Raw genomic sequence first — 18,058 nt, forward strand, 5'->3', positions numbered from 1 at the left:
GTAAAAAGACATCTTGTAAAAATACATCTTGTAAAATACATCTTGTAAAAAGACATCTTGTACAAAGACATCTTGTAAAAAGACTTCTTTTAAAAAGACATCTTGCAAAAAGACATCTTGTAAAAAGACATCTTGTAAAAAGACATCTTGTGAAAAACATCTTGTAAAAGGATATCTTGTAAAAAGACATCTTGTAAAATACATCTTGTAAAAAGACATCTTGTAAAAAAACATCTTGTAAAAAGACATCTTGTAAAAAGACATCTTCTAAAAAGACATCTTGTAAAAAGACATCCTTTAAAAAGACATCTTGCAAAAAGACATCTTGTAAAAAGACATCTTATAAAAATACATCTTGTGAAAAACATCTTGTAAAAGGATATCTTGCAAAAAGACATCTTGTAAAAAGACATCTTTTAAAAAGACATCTTGTAAAAAGACATCTTGTAAAAAGACATCATGTAAAAAGAAATCCTTTTAAAAGACATCTTTTAAAAAGACATCTTGCAAAAAGACATCTTGTAAAAAGACATCTTGTAAAAAGACATCCTTTAAAAAGACATCTTGCAAAAAGACATCTTGTAAAAAGACATCTTATAAAAATACATCTTGTGAAAAACATCTTGTAAAAGGATATCTTGTAAAAAGACATCTTGTAAAAAGGCATCTTTTAAAAAGACATCTTGCAAAAAGACATCTTGTAAAAAGACATCTTGTAAAAAGACATCTTGTGGAAAACATCTTGTGAAAGGATATCTTGTAAAAAGACATCTTGTAAAAATACATCTTGTAAAAGTATATCTTTTAAAAAGACATCTTGCAAAAAGACATCTTGTAAAAAGACATCTTGTAAAAAGACATCTTGTGAAAAACATCTTGTAAAATGATATCTTGTAAAAAGACATCTTGTAAAAATACATCTTGTAAAAGGATATCTTGTAAAAAGACATCTTGTAAAAAAACATCTTGTAAAAAGACATCTTGTAACAAGACATCTTGTAAAAGACATCTTGTAAAAAGACATCTCGTAAAAAGACATCTCGTAAAAAGACATCTTTTAAAAAGACATCTTGCAAAAAGACATCTTGTAAAAAGACATCTTGTAAACAGACATCTTGTGAAAAACATCTTGTAAAAGGATGTCTTGTAAAAAGACATCTTGTAAAAAGACATCTTGTAAAAAGACATCTTGTAAAATGACATATTGTAAAAAGACATCTTTTAAAAAGACATCTTGCGAAAAGACGTCTTGTAAAAAGACATCTTGTAAAAAGACATCTTGTGAAAAACATTTTGTAAAAGATATATTGTAAAAAGACATCTTGTAAAAGACATCTTGTGAATAACATATTGTAGAAGGATATCTTGTAAAAAGACATCTTGTAAAAATACATCTTGTAAAATACATCTTGTAAAAAGACATCTTGTAAAAAGACTTCTTTTAAAAAGACATCTCACAAAAAGACATCTTGTAAAAAGACATCTTGTAAAAAGACATCTTGTGAAAAACATCTTGTAAAAGGATATCTTGCAAAAAGACATCTTGTAAAAAGAGGTCTTTTAAAATGACATCTTGCAAAAAGACATCTTGTAAAAAGACATCTTGTAAACAGACATCTTGTAAAAAACATCTTGTAAAAGGATGTCTTGTAAAAAGAAATCTTGTAAAAAGACATCTTGTAAAAAGACATCTTGTAAAAAGACATCTTGTAAAAAGACATCCTGTAAAAAGACATCTTGTAAAAAAAGACTTGTAAAAAGACATCTTGTAAAAAGACATCTTGTAAAACGACATCTTGTAAAAAGACATCTTGTAAAAAGACATCTTGTGAAAAACATTTTGTAAAAGATATCTTGTAAAAAGACATCTTGTAAAAAGACATCTTGTAAAAAAACATCTTGTAAAAAGACGTCTTGTAAAAAGACATCTTGTAAAAAAACATCTTGTAAAAAGACATCTTGTAAAAATACATCTTGTTAAAAGACATCTTGTAAAAAGACATCTTGTGAAAAACATTTTGTAAAAGATATCTTGTAAAAAGACATCTTGTAAAAAGACATCTTGCAAAAAGACATCTTGTAAAAAGACATCTTGTAAAAAGACATCTTGTGAATAACATAATTGTAGAAGGATATCTTGTAAAAAGACATCTTGTAAAAATACATCTTGTAAAATACATCTTGTAAAAAGACATCTTGTAAAAAGACTTCTTTTAAAAAGACATCTCGCAAAAAGACATCTTGTAAAAAGACATCTTGTAAAAAGACATCTTGTGAAAAACATCTTGTAAAAGGATATCTTGTAAAAAGACATCTTGTAAAAGGATGTCTTGTAAAAAGAAATCTTGTAAACAGACATCTTGTAAAAAGACATCTTGCAAAAAGACATCTTGCAAAATGACATCTTGTAAAAAGACATCTTGTAAACAGACATCTTGTAAAAAACATCTTGTAAAAGGATGTCTTGTAAAAAGAAATCTTGTAAACAGACATCTTGTAAAAAGACATCTTGCAAAAAGACATCTTGCAAAATGACATCTTGTAAAAAGACATCTTGTAAAAAGACATCTTGTGAAAAACAAATTGTAGAAGGATATCTTATAAAAAGACATCTTGTATAAATACATCTTGTAAAATACATCTTGTAAAAAGACATCTTGTAAAAAGACATCTTGTAAAAAGATTTCTTTTAAAAAGACATCTTGCAAAAAGACATCTTGCAAAAAGACATCTTGTAAAGAGACATCTTGTGAAAAACATCTTGTAAAAGGATATCTTGCAAAAAGACATCTTGTAAAATACATCTTGTAAAAAGACATCTAGTAAAAAAACATCTTGTAAGAAGACATCTTGTAAAAAGAAATCTTGTAAACAGACATCTTGTAAAAAGACATCTTGTAAAAAGACATCTTGTAAAAAGACATTTTGTAAAAAGACATCTTGTAAAAAGACGTCTTGTAAAAAGACATCTTGTAAAAAGACATCTTGTAAAAAGACATCTTGTAAAAAGACTTCTTGTAAAAAGACATCTTTTAAAAAGACATCTTGCAAAAAGACATCTTGTAAAAAGACATCTTGTAAAAAGACATCTTGTGAAAAACACTTTGTAAAAGATATCTTGTAAAAAGACATCTTGTAAAAAGACATCTTGCAAAAGGACATCTTGTAAAAAGACATCTTGTAAAAAGACATCTTGTGAAAAACAAATTGTAGAAGGATATCTTATAAAAAGACATCTTGTAAAAATACATCTTGTAAAATACATCTTGTAAAAAGACATCTTGTAAAAAGACATCTTGTAAAAAGATTTCTTTTAAAAAGACATCTTGCAAAAAGACATCTTGCAAAAAGACATCTTGTAAAGAGACATCTTGTGAAAAACATCTTGTAAAAGGATATCTTGTAAAAAGACATCTTGTAAAATACATCTTGTAAAAAGACATCTAGTAAAAAAACATCTTGTAAGAAGACATCTTGTAAAAAGACATCTTTTAAAAAGACATCTTGTAAAAAGACATCTTGTAAAAAGACATCTTGTAAAAAGACATCCTTTAAAAAGACATCTTGCAAAAAGACATCTTGTAAAAAGACATCTTATAAAAATACATCTTGTGAAAAACATCTTGTAAAAGGATATCTTGTAAAAAGACAACTTGTAAAAATACATCTTGTAAAAAGTCATCTTGTAAAAAGACATCTTGTAAAAAGACATCTGGTAAAAAGACATCTTTTAAAAAGACATCTTGTAGAAAGACGTATGCATATCTGGCAATGTTTTCAAAGATCTCACGAGACGCTCATAACATTCTGCCATAATCATGCACGATAAACCTTTAGCTTCAATGGAAGTGGCCGCAGAGATGAGGGTGAGTCATATAACTGATGTAAATATTAACATCAGTGGTCTCAACAGATCATGAAGTGAAAATAATTATCAGATCTTATAAGATAACAATTCAGCAAAATGGTATCATTATCTTAGAAGATGTGATAAGTATCTTATCAGATCTTACATGATTAAAGATCACGGAGGGCAAACTTTTTTTATCGTGTAAGATCGTTAAATAAGATCTTACACAATAAAGATTTTTGATCAGCATCTTATCAGATCTTACGCGATAAAAATTGCAGAATCACTGGGGTTTGGACAAACATACCTAATATTTCTTTGATCTCTTTACATGTAACTTTCCCAGACGGGTTCTCTCTCTTGAACTTCTTGTGCCATTTCTTCAGCTCTTCCAGGGAAAACTCCGTGTTCTGCAGCAGCTCTGAGATCTTCTCAGCCTTCGACGGCTTTCTCTCCCTCTCCTGACCTCTGAAGTAAACTGCCTTGGGTAAAGATAGCCTTCGCATTGGATTCAATAACAGAAACAATAAATAATGTTCAAGGTGAAATGCCGGCTGGATTTATTGAGTAATAAAAATTTTTAAGTATATAAAACTGGTCTGGTCTAGTGAACTGATGTAACTGTATTTGGGATTTTTCATTCACAAACCTTCAAAAAGCAGTCAAGCTTATCTTCAATATAATCACATGTAGACTCGCGGACGCACCACTGTGTTTCGCATCAATTCGCGTCACTGCAAATTGGCCGACTCTTCAAAATTTTCAAAAGATTTTTGCTACTTTGAAAAAAAAGTTTAACCTTATTCCACTCAAATAGATCACGATATGTCAAAATAGCTCTCAACAAACACCACAAAATTGCAACGGTATGAAAACAATCAAAATGATACTTTCATATATGTTTGAAAAGTTTTGTCTGAAAAACGAAGTGTTCTCAATTTACGGTGAAGAATAATTTTGAAGCTGGTTACGTCGATTCATAGCGAGAATTTGAAATGCCAGCAATCAGAAGACTGCGGGTCAATGTCCCCCTATTTTAAACTCTTTCACAGTGCCATATTCAACTGGATTCAAATGACGATATCAAGCGAGATATAGTTGAGCTCATACTTACTTGACATTCACTAGCGACGACATTAATTCAATTATAACAAACATAATGTGAAACTTTTCCTTTCTTATATCACTTCACAATGGTCTCTTCTCACATCGTTTTACAAACTAAACAAGGGCAGCGCAACTTTACATGAATAATAACATATGGCGGAGTTTAGATAAACAGTACATGTCATTAAAAACAGAAGTGTACCATGAACACCGAAAACGATCAGCAAACAGTAGTATCACCGTGTAACCTCTTTCGATCGGGGGGAGGGGGAAAAGTGCTCTTATCCTTGTAAACGACATTTAAAAAGGCCTTAAAAACTCATTTTTGCATATGTACAATCTTGCATGATAGCAGAGTCTTGTATGATCAGAATCTGACATGATCTTGCACGATATTCAAGCAGACTTTCACAAGTTTGAGCAAAATAGGCAATTCCTACAAAATAGGCAATCTTGCAATAATGATAGGCAGTTTAAAAATAAACTAGCGATCTGTCAAATTCTAGACAACAGCTTTCTAATATTTCTCAAATTTCCTTTGCCCATTCAATGTCGGATGGGCTCAATGCGTAGAGAACGCATTACTAGTAACAAAAAATGATATAAAGTGATACTGTCTCTTTTATTGGAGAATTACTGTTTTAACACGTCTTATATGGACACAGTCAAAATCCCACTCTTTTGTCGGTAACAGTTTCAATTTTAATAATATTGGCTTCGGTCCTCTTGAATGATTGCATCATCAACAGGCTCAGGGGAGAAGAAAACCATAAAATATAGCAAAGAGGGGTCGAATGATGCCACCATTAGACCGGAGGGTAGCTCGCGTTGACCTGCGTTCCATGAAAAAAAGTGATCGAAAAAGGAAAAATCGGCAAAAACACGTGCGAGACGGGTAACGTGGCGGACGTACATACCGTGAACCGTTTTTGCCTTGACAACGCTTACAGGTCCATCCTTTACAGGGAATTTTTGCACAATTCGTCAAAAAAGCCATATCCCACGCAGTGTGACGTCTTTAAGTATCCAAGCCAAGTTATAGACTTTCACAGCATCACTATGTTTGAAACACTTGCTTCGCTTTGTCAAAGTGGGAAGTAACTCTTTAACTAGACGTCTCCACATGTGGTACATAAGTTGCTGTACAATTTTCCACGACAAGAAAAGTTTGGGGTAATCGGTTCCTCTTGTCTGATACGTCAACCAAATTCGTAAGTGGCCGAGAGTTCATCTGATGTGAGTCTCTACTTCTCATAATGATCAAAATGCTGATTTGACTATTTTGGACCAACCGCTCCTCGTACCTCCGAAAATCGGTACGTATGGCGGGTTAGACCTCCAAAATATGTTCTTCGTCAGCAGTTCAGAGGAAATGCTTTAATTTTCGGGACTACAAATGTTTCGTTCCAAGTCCTCTTTTTCTCCAAAGAGGTTTTGGCGTTGTCACTCATGGTAAGTTTAGGTCGACATTTTTGTGATGAGAAACGTCGAAAGTCGTTGAGAAACGTGTCTGTTTAAATTAGGGCACGACACGAGATGAGCTGCACTTGTAACCATGCATGTAAAATGAGATCGTAGTATTTTCTGAGGAAGCTTTTTGTGTCTTCGATATAGAGTGTCCGAAAAAATTGCTTCCTATAACAGCAAATGACAATTGCGAGTGAGTTTCAGGTTATCCTAAGAATGATTACAACGCACCACTGTTGAACAAAAGCTTTGGCCGCTTTGGTACCTTGGTGTATGTAGATTTGACGCGCATGGTCAACATTTAGGCGAGTTTTTGCGTATTTGCCATGAAGAATTACTGTTAAATTAGCAAATTGCTACTCCTCAAGATAAAATTTCAGTCGACTTTGTGATCACAAGTTTCTTTTTTGTCTAAGATCAGGTTTAAAGATAGTATCTTGCATTTAGAATCTAACTTACGTCCCCTTCCTAGTGAATGAAAAATTAGAATTTTTCATGAAGGATGTGGTACATTATTCTGTTTGTTGTTCCGTTCCTTATTATTCCTGAAGATAAGGTCTTAAACAGTTGCTGGAAACAAGAACAGTTTTGTCCATGATCGGGAACGCGCTGGGTTAAGTATTGGTTCACTTGAATTTGATGGACGCGTCGTTGCGTGAACTGAAAATTGTTTAACATGATAGTTCTCATCAAATTTATGTTTCTGTATGTGCTCGAGAGAGTTCATTTGTGCAAGAGCCGAAAAAACTTATATTTTTTGAAGTGGTTTGTAAAAATTCTCGGGTAACGGTGTGAACTGTTGGAGACCCCATTGCCACCTACTACTCATGTGAAATATTTTGGGATAGCTAATGGGAAAGCTTTCTTTGTTGTTTCCTGCACATTGATTTAGGACAAAAGCAGCCATTTAGGGCGGGCAGGTTGTCCCAACAATCCAGCAAGTGAACTGATATTGGATGATGAAGTCGTTGTTTGACCAAAGAAAGCGAAGTGCTGATTTACATTCGTAAGTAACCGAGAGTTCAGTATGCTTTCACACTATGATGGTGTGAAAAACATCTGATGTGAGTCTCCTACTTCTCATTATGGTCAAAAAGCTGATTTGATCATTTTCGATCAACCGTTCCCCGTACCTCCAAAAAGCGGTCCGCATGGGGGTAAAACCTCCAAAATATGCTCTTCGTCAGCAGTTCAGAGGAAATGCATTAATTTTCGGGACTACAAATGTATCGTTCTAACTCCTCTTTTTCTCCAAAAGAGGTTTTGGGGTTGTCACTCATGGTAAGTTTAGGTCAACATTTTTGTGATGGGAAACGTCGAAAGTCGTTAAGAAACGTGTCTGTTTAAATTAGGGCATGAAACGAGATGAGCAGCACTTGTAACCATGCAACTGAAAATGAGGTCGCTGTAAATTCTGAGGGTCTTTTTTTGTCTTCGATATAGAAGTTCCAACAAAAATCGGTTTCTATAACAGCAAATGACAATTGCGGGTGAGATTCAGTTAATCTGCACAGTGCTACTTTGAAAACTTTGAACGCAAAAACCGACGGCAGAACAGCATTGATATCGGATGCTTGATATTGTTATCCTAAGAATGATTACAACGCACCGCTGTTGAACAAAAGCTTAGGCCTCTTCAGTACCTTGGTTAATGTAGATTTCTTTTCTTAAATCACTTCACAATGGTCTCTTGTCACATCGTTTTACAAACTAAACAAGGGCAGCGCAACTTTACATGAATAATAACATATGGCGGAGTTTAGATAAACAGTACATGTCATTAAAAACAGAACTTTACCATGAACACCGAAAACGATCAGCAAACAGTAGTATCACCGTGTAACCTCTTTCGATCGGGGGGAGGGGGAAAAGTGCTCTTATCCTTGTAAACGACATTTAAAAAGGCCTTAAAAACTCATTTTTGCATATGAACAATCTTGCATGATAGCAGAGTCTTGTATGATCAGAATCTGACATGATCTTGCACGATATTCAAGCAGACTTTCACAAGTTTGAGCAAAATAGGCAATTCCTACAAAATAGGCAATCTTGCAATAATGATAGGCAGTTTAAAAATAAACTAGCGATCTGTCAAATTCTAGACAACAGCTTTCTAATATTTCTCAAATTTTCTTTGCCCATTCAATGTCAGATGTGATCAATGCGTAGAGAACGCATTACTAGTAAAAAAAATCAATGATTTAAAGTGATACTGTCCCTTTTATTGGAGAATTAATGTTTTCACACGTTTTATATTGACACAGTCGAATTCCCACTCTTTTGTCGGAACAGTTTCAATTTAATAATATTGGCTTCGGTCCTGTTGAATGATTGCATCATCAACAACAGGCTCAGGGGAGAAGAAAAACATAAAAGGTAGCAAAAAGGGGTCGAATGATGCCAGCATTAGACCGGAGGGTAGCTCGCGTTGACCTGCGTTCCATGAAAAAAAGTGATCGAAAATGGCTAATCGACAAAAACACATGCGAGACGGGTAACGTGGCGGACGTACATACCGTGAGCCGTTTTTACCTTGACAACGCGTACAGGACCATCCTTTACAGTAACTTTTTGCACAATTTGTCAAAAAGACCATATCCCACGCAGTGTGACGTCTTTAAGTATCCACGCCAAGTTATAGACTTTCACAGCATCACTATGTTTGGAACACTTGCTTCGCTTTTTCAAAGTGGGAAGTAACTCTTTAACTAGGCGTCTCCACATGTGGTCCATAAGTTGCTGTACAATTTTCTACGACTTGCAGGATGCTGGCACGGTTGATGAAAAGTGTCAGGGTGTCAGTGAATCGCATGGTCTTTTTACAAAAGAAAAGTTTAGGGTAATCGGTTCTTCTTGTCTGATACGTCACCTACATTTGTAAGTGGCCATGAGTTCAGTATGCTGTCGGTCTCAACCATGATGATGTGAAAAACATCTGATGTGAGTCTCTACTTCTCGTATTTACTAAAATGCTGGTTTGAGCATTTTGGATCAACCGTTCCCCGTAACTCCAAAAAGCGGTTCGTATGGTGGGTTAGACCTCCAAAAATGTTCATCGCCAGCAGCTCAGAGGAAATGCATTAAATTTGGGCACTACAAACGTATCGTTCAAGCTCTCTTTTTCTATAAAAAAGGTTTTGTCGTTGTCACTCATGGTAAATTTAGGTCAACATTTTTGTGATGAGAAACGTCGGAAGTTGTTGAGAAACATGTTTGTTTAAATTAGCGCGTGACAGGAGATGAGCTGCACTTGTAGCCATGCGTGTGAAAATGAGGTCGTAGTATTTCCTGAGGGTGTTTTTGTGTCTTCGATAGTGTCCGGAAAAAACGGTTCCTATGGCGGCAAATGACAATTGCGAGTGAGTTTCAGGTTATCCTAAGAATGATTACAACGAGCCGCTGTTGAACAAAAGCTTTGTCCGCTTCGCTATCTTGGCGTTTGTAGATTTGACGCGCATGGTCAACATGTAGGCGGGTTTTTGCGTATTTGGCATGATTTTTCTTTTTTACGTCCCCTTCTTACCAGTCTAACTTACGTCCCCTTCCAAGTGCATGAAAAAGTGGAATTTTTCATGAAGGATGTGGTACTTTGTACTGTTTGTTGTTCCGTTCCTTATTATTCCTGAAGATAAGGTCTTAAACAGTTGCGGGCATCAACTGCAGTTTTTTCCATGATCGGAAACGCGCTGGGTTAAGTATTGGTTCACTTGAATTTGATGGACGCGTCGTTGCCTGAACTGAAAATTGTTTAACATTATAGTTCTCATCAAATTTATGTTTCTGTATGTGCTCGAGAGAGTTCATTTGTGCAAGAGCCAAAAAAAATTGTATTTTTCGAAGTGGTTTGTAAAAATTCTCGGGTAACGGTGTGAACTGTTGGAGACCCAGTTGCCACCTACTACTCAAGTGAAATATTTTGGGATAGCTAATGGGAAACCTTTCTTTGTTTTTTTTTCAGCACATTGATTTAGGACAAAAATGGCCATTGAGGGCGTGCAGGTTGCCCCAACAATCCAGCAAGTGAATTGATATTGAATGATGAAATCGTTGTTTGACCAAAGAAAGCGAAGGTGCTGATTGACATTCGTAAGTCGACGAGAGTTCAGTATGCTTTCGGTCTCAACCACGATGGTCTGAAAACATCTGATGTCAGTCTCCTACTTCTCATAAAGATCAAAATGCTGATTTGACTATTTTGGATCAACCGCTCCTCGTACCTCCAAAAATCGGTACGTTTGGCGGGTTAGACCTCCAAAATATGTTCTTCGTCAGCAGTTCAGAGGAAATGCTTTAATTTTCGGGACTACAAATGTTTCGTTCTAAGTCCTCTTTTTCTCCAAAGAGGTTTTGGCGTTGTCACTCATGGTAAGTTTAGGTCGACATTTTTGTGATGAGAAACGTCGAAAGTCGTTGAGAAACGTGTCTGTTTAAATTAGGGCACGACACGAGATGAGCTGCACTTGTAACCATGCATCTGAAAATGAGGTCATTGTAATTTCTGAGGGTCTTTTTTGTGTCTTGCGAGTGGGATTCAGGTAATCGGCACAGTGGCAAATTTAAAGATTTTGAACTTAAAACCGACGGCAGCAGGGCATTGATATCGGACGCCTGATATCGTTATCCTAGGAATGATTACAACGCATCGCTGTTGAACAAAAGCTTTGGCCGCTTCAGTACCCTGGTGTACGTAGATTCGACGCAAATGCTCAACATATAGGCGGGTTTTTGCGTATTTGGCATAAAGAATTACTGTTAAATTAGCTAACTGCTACTCCTCAAGATCAAATTTCAGTCAACTTTGTGATCACAGCTTTCGTTTTTGTCTAAGTTTAGGTTTAAAGATAGTATCTTGTATTTAGAGTCTAATTTTGGTCCTCTTCCTAGTGCATGAAAAGTGGTTTTTCAAGACGGATGTGGGCTATTGTACTGTCTGTTGTTCCATTCCTTCTTATTCCTAAAGATAAGGTTCTAAACAGTTGCGAGTATTAAGAGCAGTTTCGTCCATGATCAAAAATGGGCTGGGTCAGGTATTGGTTAGCTTGAATTTGATGGACCCGTCGTTGCATGAACTGAAAATTGTTTAACAAGAGCTCAGTTCTCATCAAATTTATGTTTCTGTAGGAGTTAGGGAGCCAATAACGATTTATAACATACTTCTGGCTCTATTGCGTAAGCGGGTTTTTGCCTATTTGGCATGGAGAATTACTATTAAATTAGCTAATTGCTACTCCTCAAAATCAAATTGCAGTTAACTTTGAGATCACAAGTTTCGCTTTTGTCTAAGTTTAGGTTTAAATATAGTATCTTGCATTTAGAGTCTAATTTAGGTCCTCTTCCTAGTGCATGAAAAGTGCAATTTTTTGACGGATATGGTCCATCGTATTGTTTATTGTTCCATTCTTTATTATTCCAGATTATAAGGTTTCAAGCAGTTGCGAGGATCAAGAGCAGTTTTGTCCATGATCAAAAACGTGGTGGGTCAAGTATTGGTTCGCTTGAATTTGATGGACTCGTCGTTGCATGAACTAAAAATTGTTTTCCAAAAGAGCTTAGTTTTCATCACATTTGTGTTTCTGTAGGAATTAGGGAGCCAATAACGATTTATACATACTTCTGGCTCTACGCAGCGTCTTCCATAGTCTGCAGGATTTAAGTTTGTTTAAAAAAAAATGTCACCGGTTAGGTTGGGTAGATGCGCGTATTTCTGTGAGCCGATTGCGAAAAACCTTTTCTCTTTCTTCTAAGAATCAATGCAATCGAGAACATCTCTCTTATCTGTCAGAAAATCTGTCTCGGTAGCTATAATCGTTGTCTTTTTTCAACTGATTCGAGTAGACGTTGCCCAGTTATTGCTGCCTCCAGTTCATTTTTTGAAACGCCCAACGCAATCAGAGGAGTTGCTTTGCTTTTGCTGATTATGGAGTTAGTTTCTATTTTTTGTTTATTTCTGTCTCGCACCTCAAATTATTGCTGCCATTTGAAATGAAGAAGCAATAACGAATACATGCAAATGATGTTCAATTTCATGTGATTTTGCGAGCAAATTGAGTGTCCAAGAGAGTTTTTTTTGCGCAAGAGCCGAAAAAAATTATATATTTTGTAGTGAGTGGTTTGTGTAATTTCTCGGGTAACGATGTGTCCTGTTTGAGACCCAGTTGCCATATTTGCTACGTGACCACCTTGAAGCAAACAGTTACTGGTAACGCAATCCCTATCGGGTCAAAAATTGAGGCTACAAGACTGAAAAAAATTGGGTGCAGAGTGCTGCATTTTTTTGAAAATTCATCCAAAGGTTTTATGAAAAGCTTATCATTAGCAAGCGATTTACACTCTAATACTCAAGTGAAATATTCTGGGATAGCTAATGGGAACTCTTTTGGCGTTGTTTTTAAAACATTGATTCAGGACAAAAATGGCCATCGAGAGCGTGCAAGTTTCCCCAACAATCCAGCAAGTGAACTGATATTGTATTATGAAGTCGCTGTTTGACCAAAGAAAACAAAATGCTGATTGACATTGTTTGACAGCAATTTGCATGAACATACTTTTAAAATCGAGTATTGCATTTGGTTGTTCACAAAAACGTAAAACTATGACAAGTAAGCTGTTCAAGAGATCTGAACTTGTTATTAGATTGCCGTTCAATAACTCTCCTCGGTACTTCGAAGAGGCATCTGGCAGCAGTCGCACTTTTCTGCTTTCAAATCGACTGGTTTTATATAACTATTGATTAAGTCTACTGAAAACGTTTCATCATATTTTTTCATCAAGGGACCCTTTTTGAGTCTTCTGAGTTTTTTCCCCAGAGAGCTTTAGTTTTGCCACAAGTAAAATGAAGGAAATGATTATTGGGGAGTTTATTAAAGGTGTCACACACTTGATTCAAATAAATCTGTTGGCTGATATAACGTTCATTGCTGGCGTGACGTATGCACGAGATATATCAAAGCTTTAATTCAATGACTTATATAGAGTGATAATGACTGGCGTCCTTATCTTTGAGAGTGGCGTGTCGTTCTGGGGATTTCCGTATGGAAGTGCAGTTGTTTGCACTTCTCGAGGAAGTGCCAGAAAGCTAGTTATGTTATCAAGTAAGAAGTTAAACTTAATGCCATGATCTATGAGTGCATAGGTATCAGAAGCTTTGTGGCCCTTGACAAAATACACTGGCATGATCTTGATTTGTTCAAACAAATCTTGCGCGAGAGACAACTTTTGATGTACGTTGAAGCTCTGATTGGTCAAATGAGAATCGAGGTCACTACACTGAGTATGATCTTTTTCGTTTTATTAAGAGATTGTCCATATCAAAAGTGCTGTTGCTTGTTTAGGCTTCTTGATGCTTTAATGAAAAACGCCGCTGCATAGTCTCAATGGAAGAGATGCAGTTGAGAACGTTGCTGGAGAGTAAAACGTCAACTATGGTTACCAAGCTGTCAGTCATATTAAACTTTTTATTTTTCGGACCTCTTCTATTCATGAGAAGCCACAGACAAAATTGAACAGAATTCAAGAGTCATACTTTTTGCCATCCCAGTGATAAACAAAAAATTGTATTATTTCAAAACACCAAGCATTACGAATCAACTAAATGATTTTTCACTTTACAGTACATCAGCAAAAATTCAAACTACCTCTGTTACCGCTTCATTACCTCTGTTAAACTCTGGATTTGAATAGAAGTATCCGAGTAGTATCACAACAGTACCCATAAATGGACGGCACATCCCTCCATGCAAACGGCTGGAAAAAAGTGTCTCCAATTATTGCAGCGAAACTACAACCACGACAAAGATAATTTCGTCAAGATGAGCAAATAATTGAAGTATATGTGAAAGAAAACGCCGACTTTGAAAACTATTTTCACTCAGTACAAGGATCATGACTGAAATTGTTTGCTAATAATGAGAGAAAAATTTCAAAATTCAATTAACGTGAGTGTTCCCAATGACCTTGGGAACTCAAGAAAAGCATGACATTTGCTGATGATTAAAACCACCGCCAAAAACCTGAGAGTCACTCTTTCCCAAAAACATCTGACAAGAAGTCGCAACCAAATATGAGCAACCAAAAGTCTAGAATATATGTTTGATTAGATAAATTGGAGACCTACCTCCATGATTAAGAAACATTGACTACCTTCTGAAACGGAATTTTTTTTATGAGCAAAGAGGGTAACATCACCCCCCCCAACCAAAGTCAAAGAAACCGTACCAAGATTGTGCCTCATCAAGATTGTACCCAACTAAAAGGCCTAACTGACTACATAGCTACCATATCACTGAAATGAAAACTACCACTGACCCAGCAAGAAGGGCAGAGTCACCAAAAAGTTCAGGAAGAAGAGATTAGATTCGTCTTCAAATCAGCATCAAGAAAAGCCCCCAAGACGATTTTTTTCGGTCTCAGACGTCACCAAAGACGAGGAGATTTTTTTTTCAAGGGTTGCAGACGTCTTCTGATCAAGAAGGCCTGACGTTTTTTTGGTTGCAGACGTCACCAAGAGATGATAGCCCGAGGTCCCAGACGTCACCTCAGAAGTCCCTTTCCTGGTTAGACGTATCCAAAAAAAACTTGAATTTTTTTGCGACAAAAATCTCAAAAACATAAAAATTGTCCCCCAACGAGCTTTTGTCGATGCTTTATGAAAAAAAAGCCATGAGAAACCACATGTCAGCATTAAACAGCAAAAAACACACAGATTGTACGAAAAAACGATATAGCGTTTTTTGCATCAGAAAAATTCAAAAACATTTTTCTGAATTTGTCGCAAAAAATCTACATAACAGTAAAATTAGTAGTTGAATAGAACACCTCAGTTGGACCTTAAATTGACTTTTTTTAAAGTCTAGTTGTTTATGTAAAATTTTTGCACAAAAAACGAAAAATTTGCAAAAGTGCTTTTTTGAGCGCCAAAAATCAAAAAACGTTATTCCAAGCTTTTAATGAAAACTTTTTAATAAACCCAAGAAAATCTATTGATTGGGCCCCCTCAGTTTGTTATTATACCAGTTTTAAAGTTAGTTTATGGATTTTGCATTTTAACAAAGAGGCAACTAGAATTTGCCAAAAATTGCATCATTGACTTTAAAAATTCAAAAAACGTTTTCTTGACGTTATGATATAAACAATTAGTACATCCAAGACGACCTATTGATTTGGCCCCTTGGTTTACTATAATACAAGTTTTGAAGTTAGTTTATGGGTATTGCATTTTAACAAAGAGGCAACTAGAATTTGGCAAAAATTGCATCTTTGACTTTAAAAATTCAAAAAACGTTTTCTTTTCGTTATGATATAAACAATTAGTAGATCCAAGAAGACCTATTGATTTGGCCCCTTGGTTTACTATAATACAAGTTTTAAAGTTAGTTTATGGGTATTGCATTTTAACAAAGAGGCAACTAGATTTTGGCAAAATTCCATCTTTGACTTTAAAAATTCAAAAAACGTTTTCTTGACGTTATGATATAAACAATTAGTACATCCAAGACGACCTATTGATTTGGCCCCTTGGTTTACTATAATACAAGTTTTAAAGTTAGTTTATGGGTATTGCATTTTAACAAAGAGGCAACTAGAATTTGGCAAAATTCCATCTTTGACTTTAAAAATTCAAAAAACGTTTTCTTGACGTTATGATATAAACAATTAGTACATCCAAGACGATCTATTGATTTGGCCCCTTGGTTTACTATAATACAAGTTTTAAAGTTAGTTTATGGGTATTGCATTTTAACAAAGAGGCAACTAGATTTTGGCAAAATTCCATCTTTGACTTTAAAAATTCAAAAAACGTTTTCTTGACGTTATGATATAAACAATTAGTACATCCAAGACGACCTATTGATTTGGCCCCTTGGTTTACTATAATACAAGTTGTAAAGTTAGTTTATGGGTATTGCATTTTAACAAAGAGGCAACTAGAATTTGGCAAAATTCCATCTTTGACTTTAAAAATTCAAAAAACGTTTTCTTGACGTTATGATATAAACAATTAGTACATCCAAGACGACCTATTGATTTGGCCCCTTGGTTTACTATAATACAAGCTTTAAAAATAGTTTATGGGTATTGCATTTTAACAAAGAGGCAACTAGATTTTGGCAAAATTTGCATCATTGACTTTAAAAACTCAAAAAACGTTTTCTTGACTTTATGATATAAACATTTAGTAGATCCAAGAAGACCTATTGATTTGGCCCCCTCACTTTGCTCTAATACAGGTTTTAAAGTTAGTTTATGGATTTTGCTTTTTAACAAAGAGGCAACTAGAATTTAACAAAATTGCATCTTTGACTTTAAAAATTCAAAAAAAAATGTTTTTCTGACGTTTTGAAATAAACAATTAGTAGATCTTAGAAAACCTATTCATTTTTCTAAGATCTACTAATTCAGGGGGCTCCTACTCAGGAGCCCCCTGAGGTTGGTTTAAAACAAGCTTCAATTTTAGTATTTCGATTTTGCATTTAGTAAAGAGGCAACAGAACATTTGAAAGAGGCAACAGAACATTTGCGAAATTGCTTCTTTCACCTAAAAAAAATTGCATACTACTAGCCGCGAGCCTAGTTAATTGGGTAGTATGTATTCCTAAGAGACCAGACAATCACATTTTTTGTTTTCAAGTTGTGCATATTACTAGCCGCGCGCCTAGTTAATGGGGTAGTTTGCACTGAAAACAACTTCAAAAAAAGGGGAAAACTTAAGAACTCTCTTTTGTTTAGCTCAAAAGCAAGAAAATCAAAAACTCGAAATAATTCCCCACTCAAATTTGCTCACTCAAATAATCCCTTTGAGTTGAAAATCTTAAACGTCTCTTCCTTTCGGTCGGCGGTCTCAGAAGTTGCCGAAAGAAGTCCCCTAGCCCCTTTTCGGTCTCAGTAGTCACCAGATAGAAGAAGAGAGCTTTTTGGGTGTCAGTAGTTACCCCTGTAGATGATCTTCAAAACTCAGTGTCAGCACTTGCAACAGCGGATGGAATTTTTAAAGTAAAGATTTCAAAAGTTTTGAAAAGAAAACAAGAAGCAAGCAGTTCAAATTAAAGAGAAGGAATTTCAAATGAGCTTCAGCACAAATCGAGTTGTCTTGTCTGCTTGCCTGTAGTTCACGTTGCCTATTCGCACCGCATTAAAAAAAACGTTTTGATCTTTTTCAACACAGGGTCTAAGCAGTAGAAATCTCTAAGCAATTTTTTTTCCCTTTCAAAAAAAAGTGTAATAAGTTTGTATAAGTTTGTAATAAAAACCATTCAAAAGCCATACACTTATTCTAATGAAGAGAACATTTTAATTTTCTTGAGTTTAGCAATTATTTGGTCGTGTTTATTGTAACAACGAAACAAGCGCGCGCAAAGGGTTTTTTCTCTTTTTTGGAGATAAATTTAGCTAGATTTAGCACAACAAAAAACACATGGATTTTATTTTTTTTTCAGAAAAGTTGCGTCGTAATTTTCAACAACAAAAAAACCTGGAGCTGATTAGCCTCACAGCGTCATAGACATGTTGTTCCGAAACCGTTTTTACCTGTTAGTACGAAAAAGACCAACAAGAGAAAGATGACAAAGAAGAACAGTCAAAGTTGTCAGTACGCGTTAAACAAATTCAAAATTGCAGAGCTGAGTTTGAAAAGCAAGC

General features: G+C 35.2%; 1 protein-coding gene across 2 annotated transcripts in view; it reads right to left on the reverse strand.

The window, feature by feature from the left end:
* The window catches only part of LOC142340993 (hippocalcin-like protein 4), an 83,727-nt gene that overhangs the window by 47,037 nt on the left and 18,632 nt on the right, over positions 1-18,058 (reverse strand). The window contains exons 1-2 of one of the 2 annotated variants that reach the window (XM_075391801.1): positions 4,965-5,043; positions 4,158-4,318 (exon numbers count right to left, since the gene is read on the reverse strand). In XM_075391801.1, the coding sequence (XP_075247916.1) occupies positions 4,158-4,318; positions 4,965-5,008 (205 nt within the window). In that variant the 5' untranslated portion in view covers positions 5,009-5,043. Of the gene's footprint in view, positions 1-4,157; positions 4,319-4,964; positions 5,044-18,058 lie in introns of those variants that run through there. The other variant, XM_075391800.1, reaches the window with a different exon arrangement.

Source organism: Convolutriloba macropyga, chromosome 6, assembly GCF_964194025.1.
Source record: "Convolutriloba macropyga chromosome 6, txConMacr16.3, whole genome shotgun sequence".
Taxonomy (NCBI): Eukaryota; Metazoa; Xenacoelomorpha; order Acoela; family Convolutidae; genus Convolutriloba; species Convolutriloba macropyga.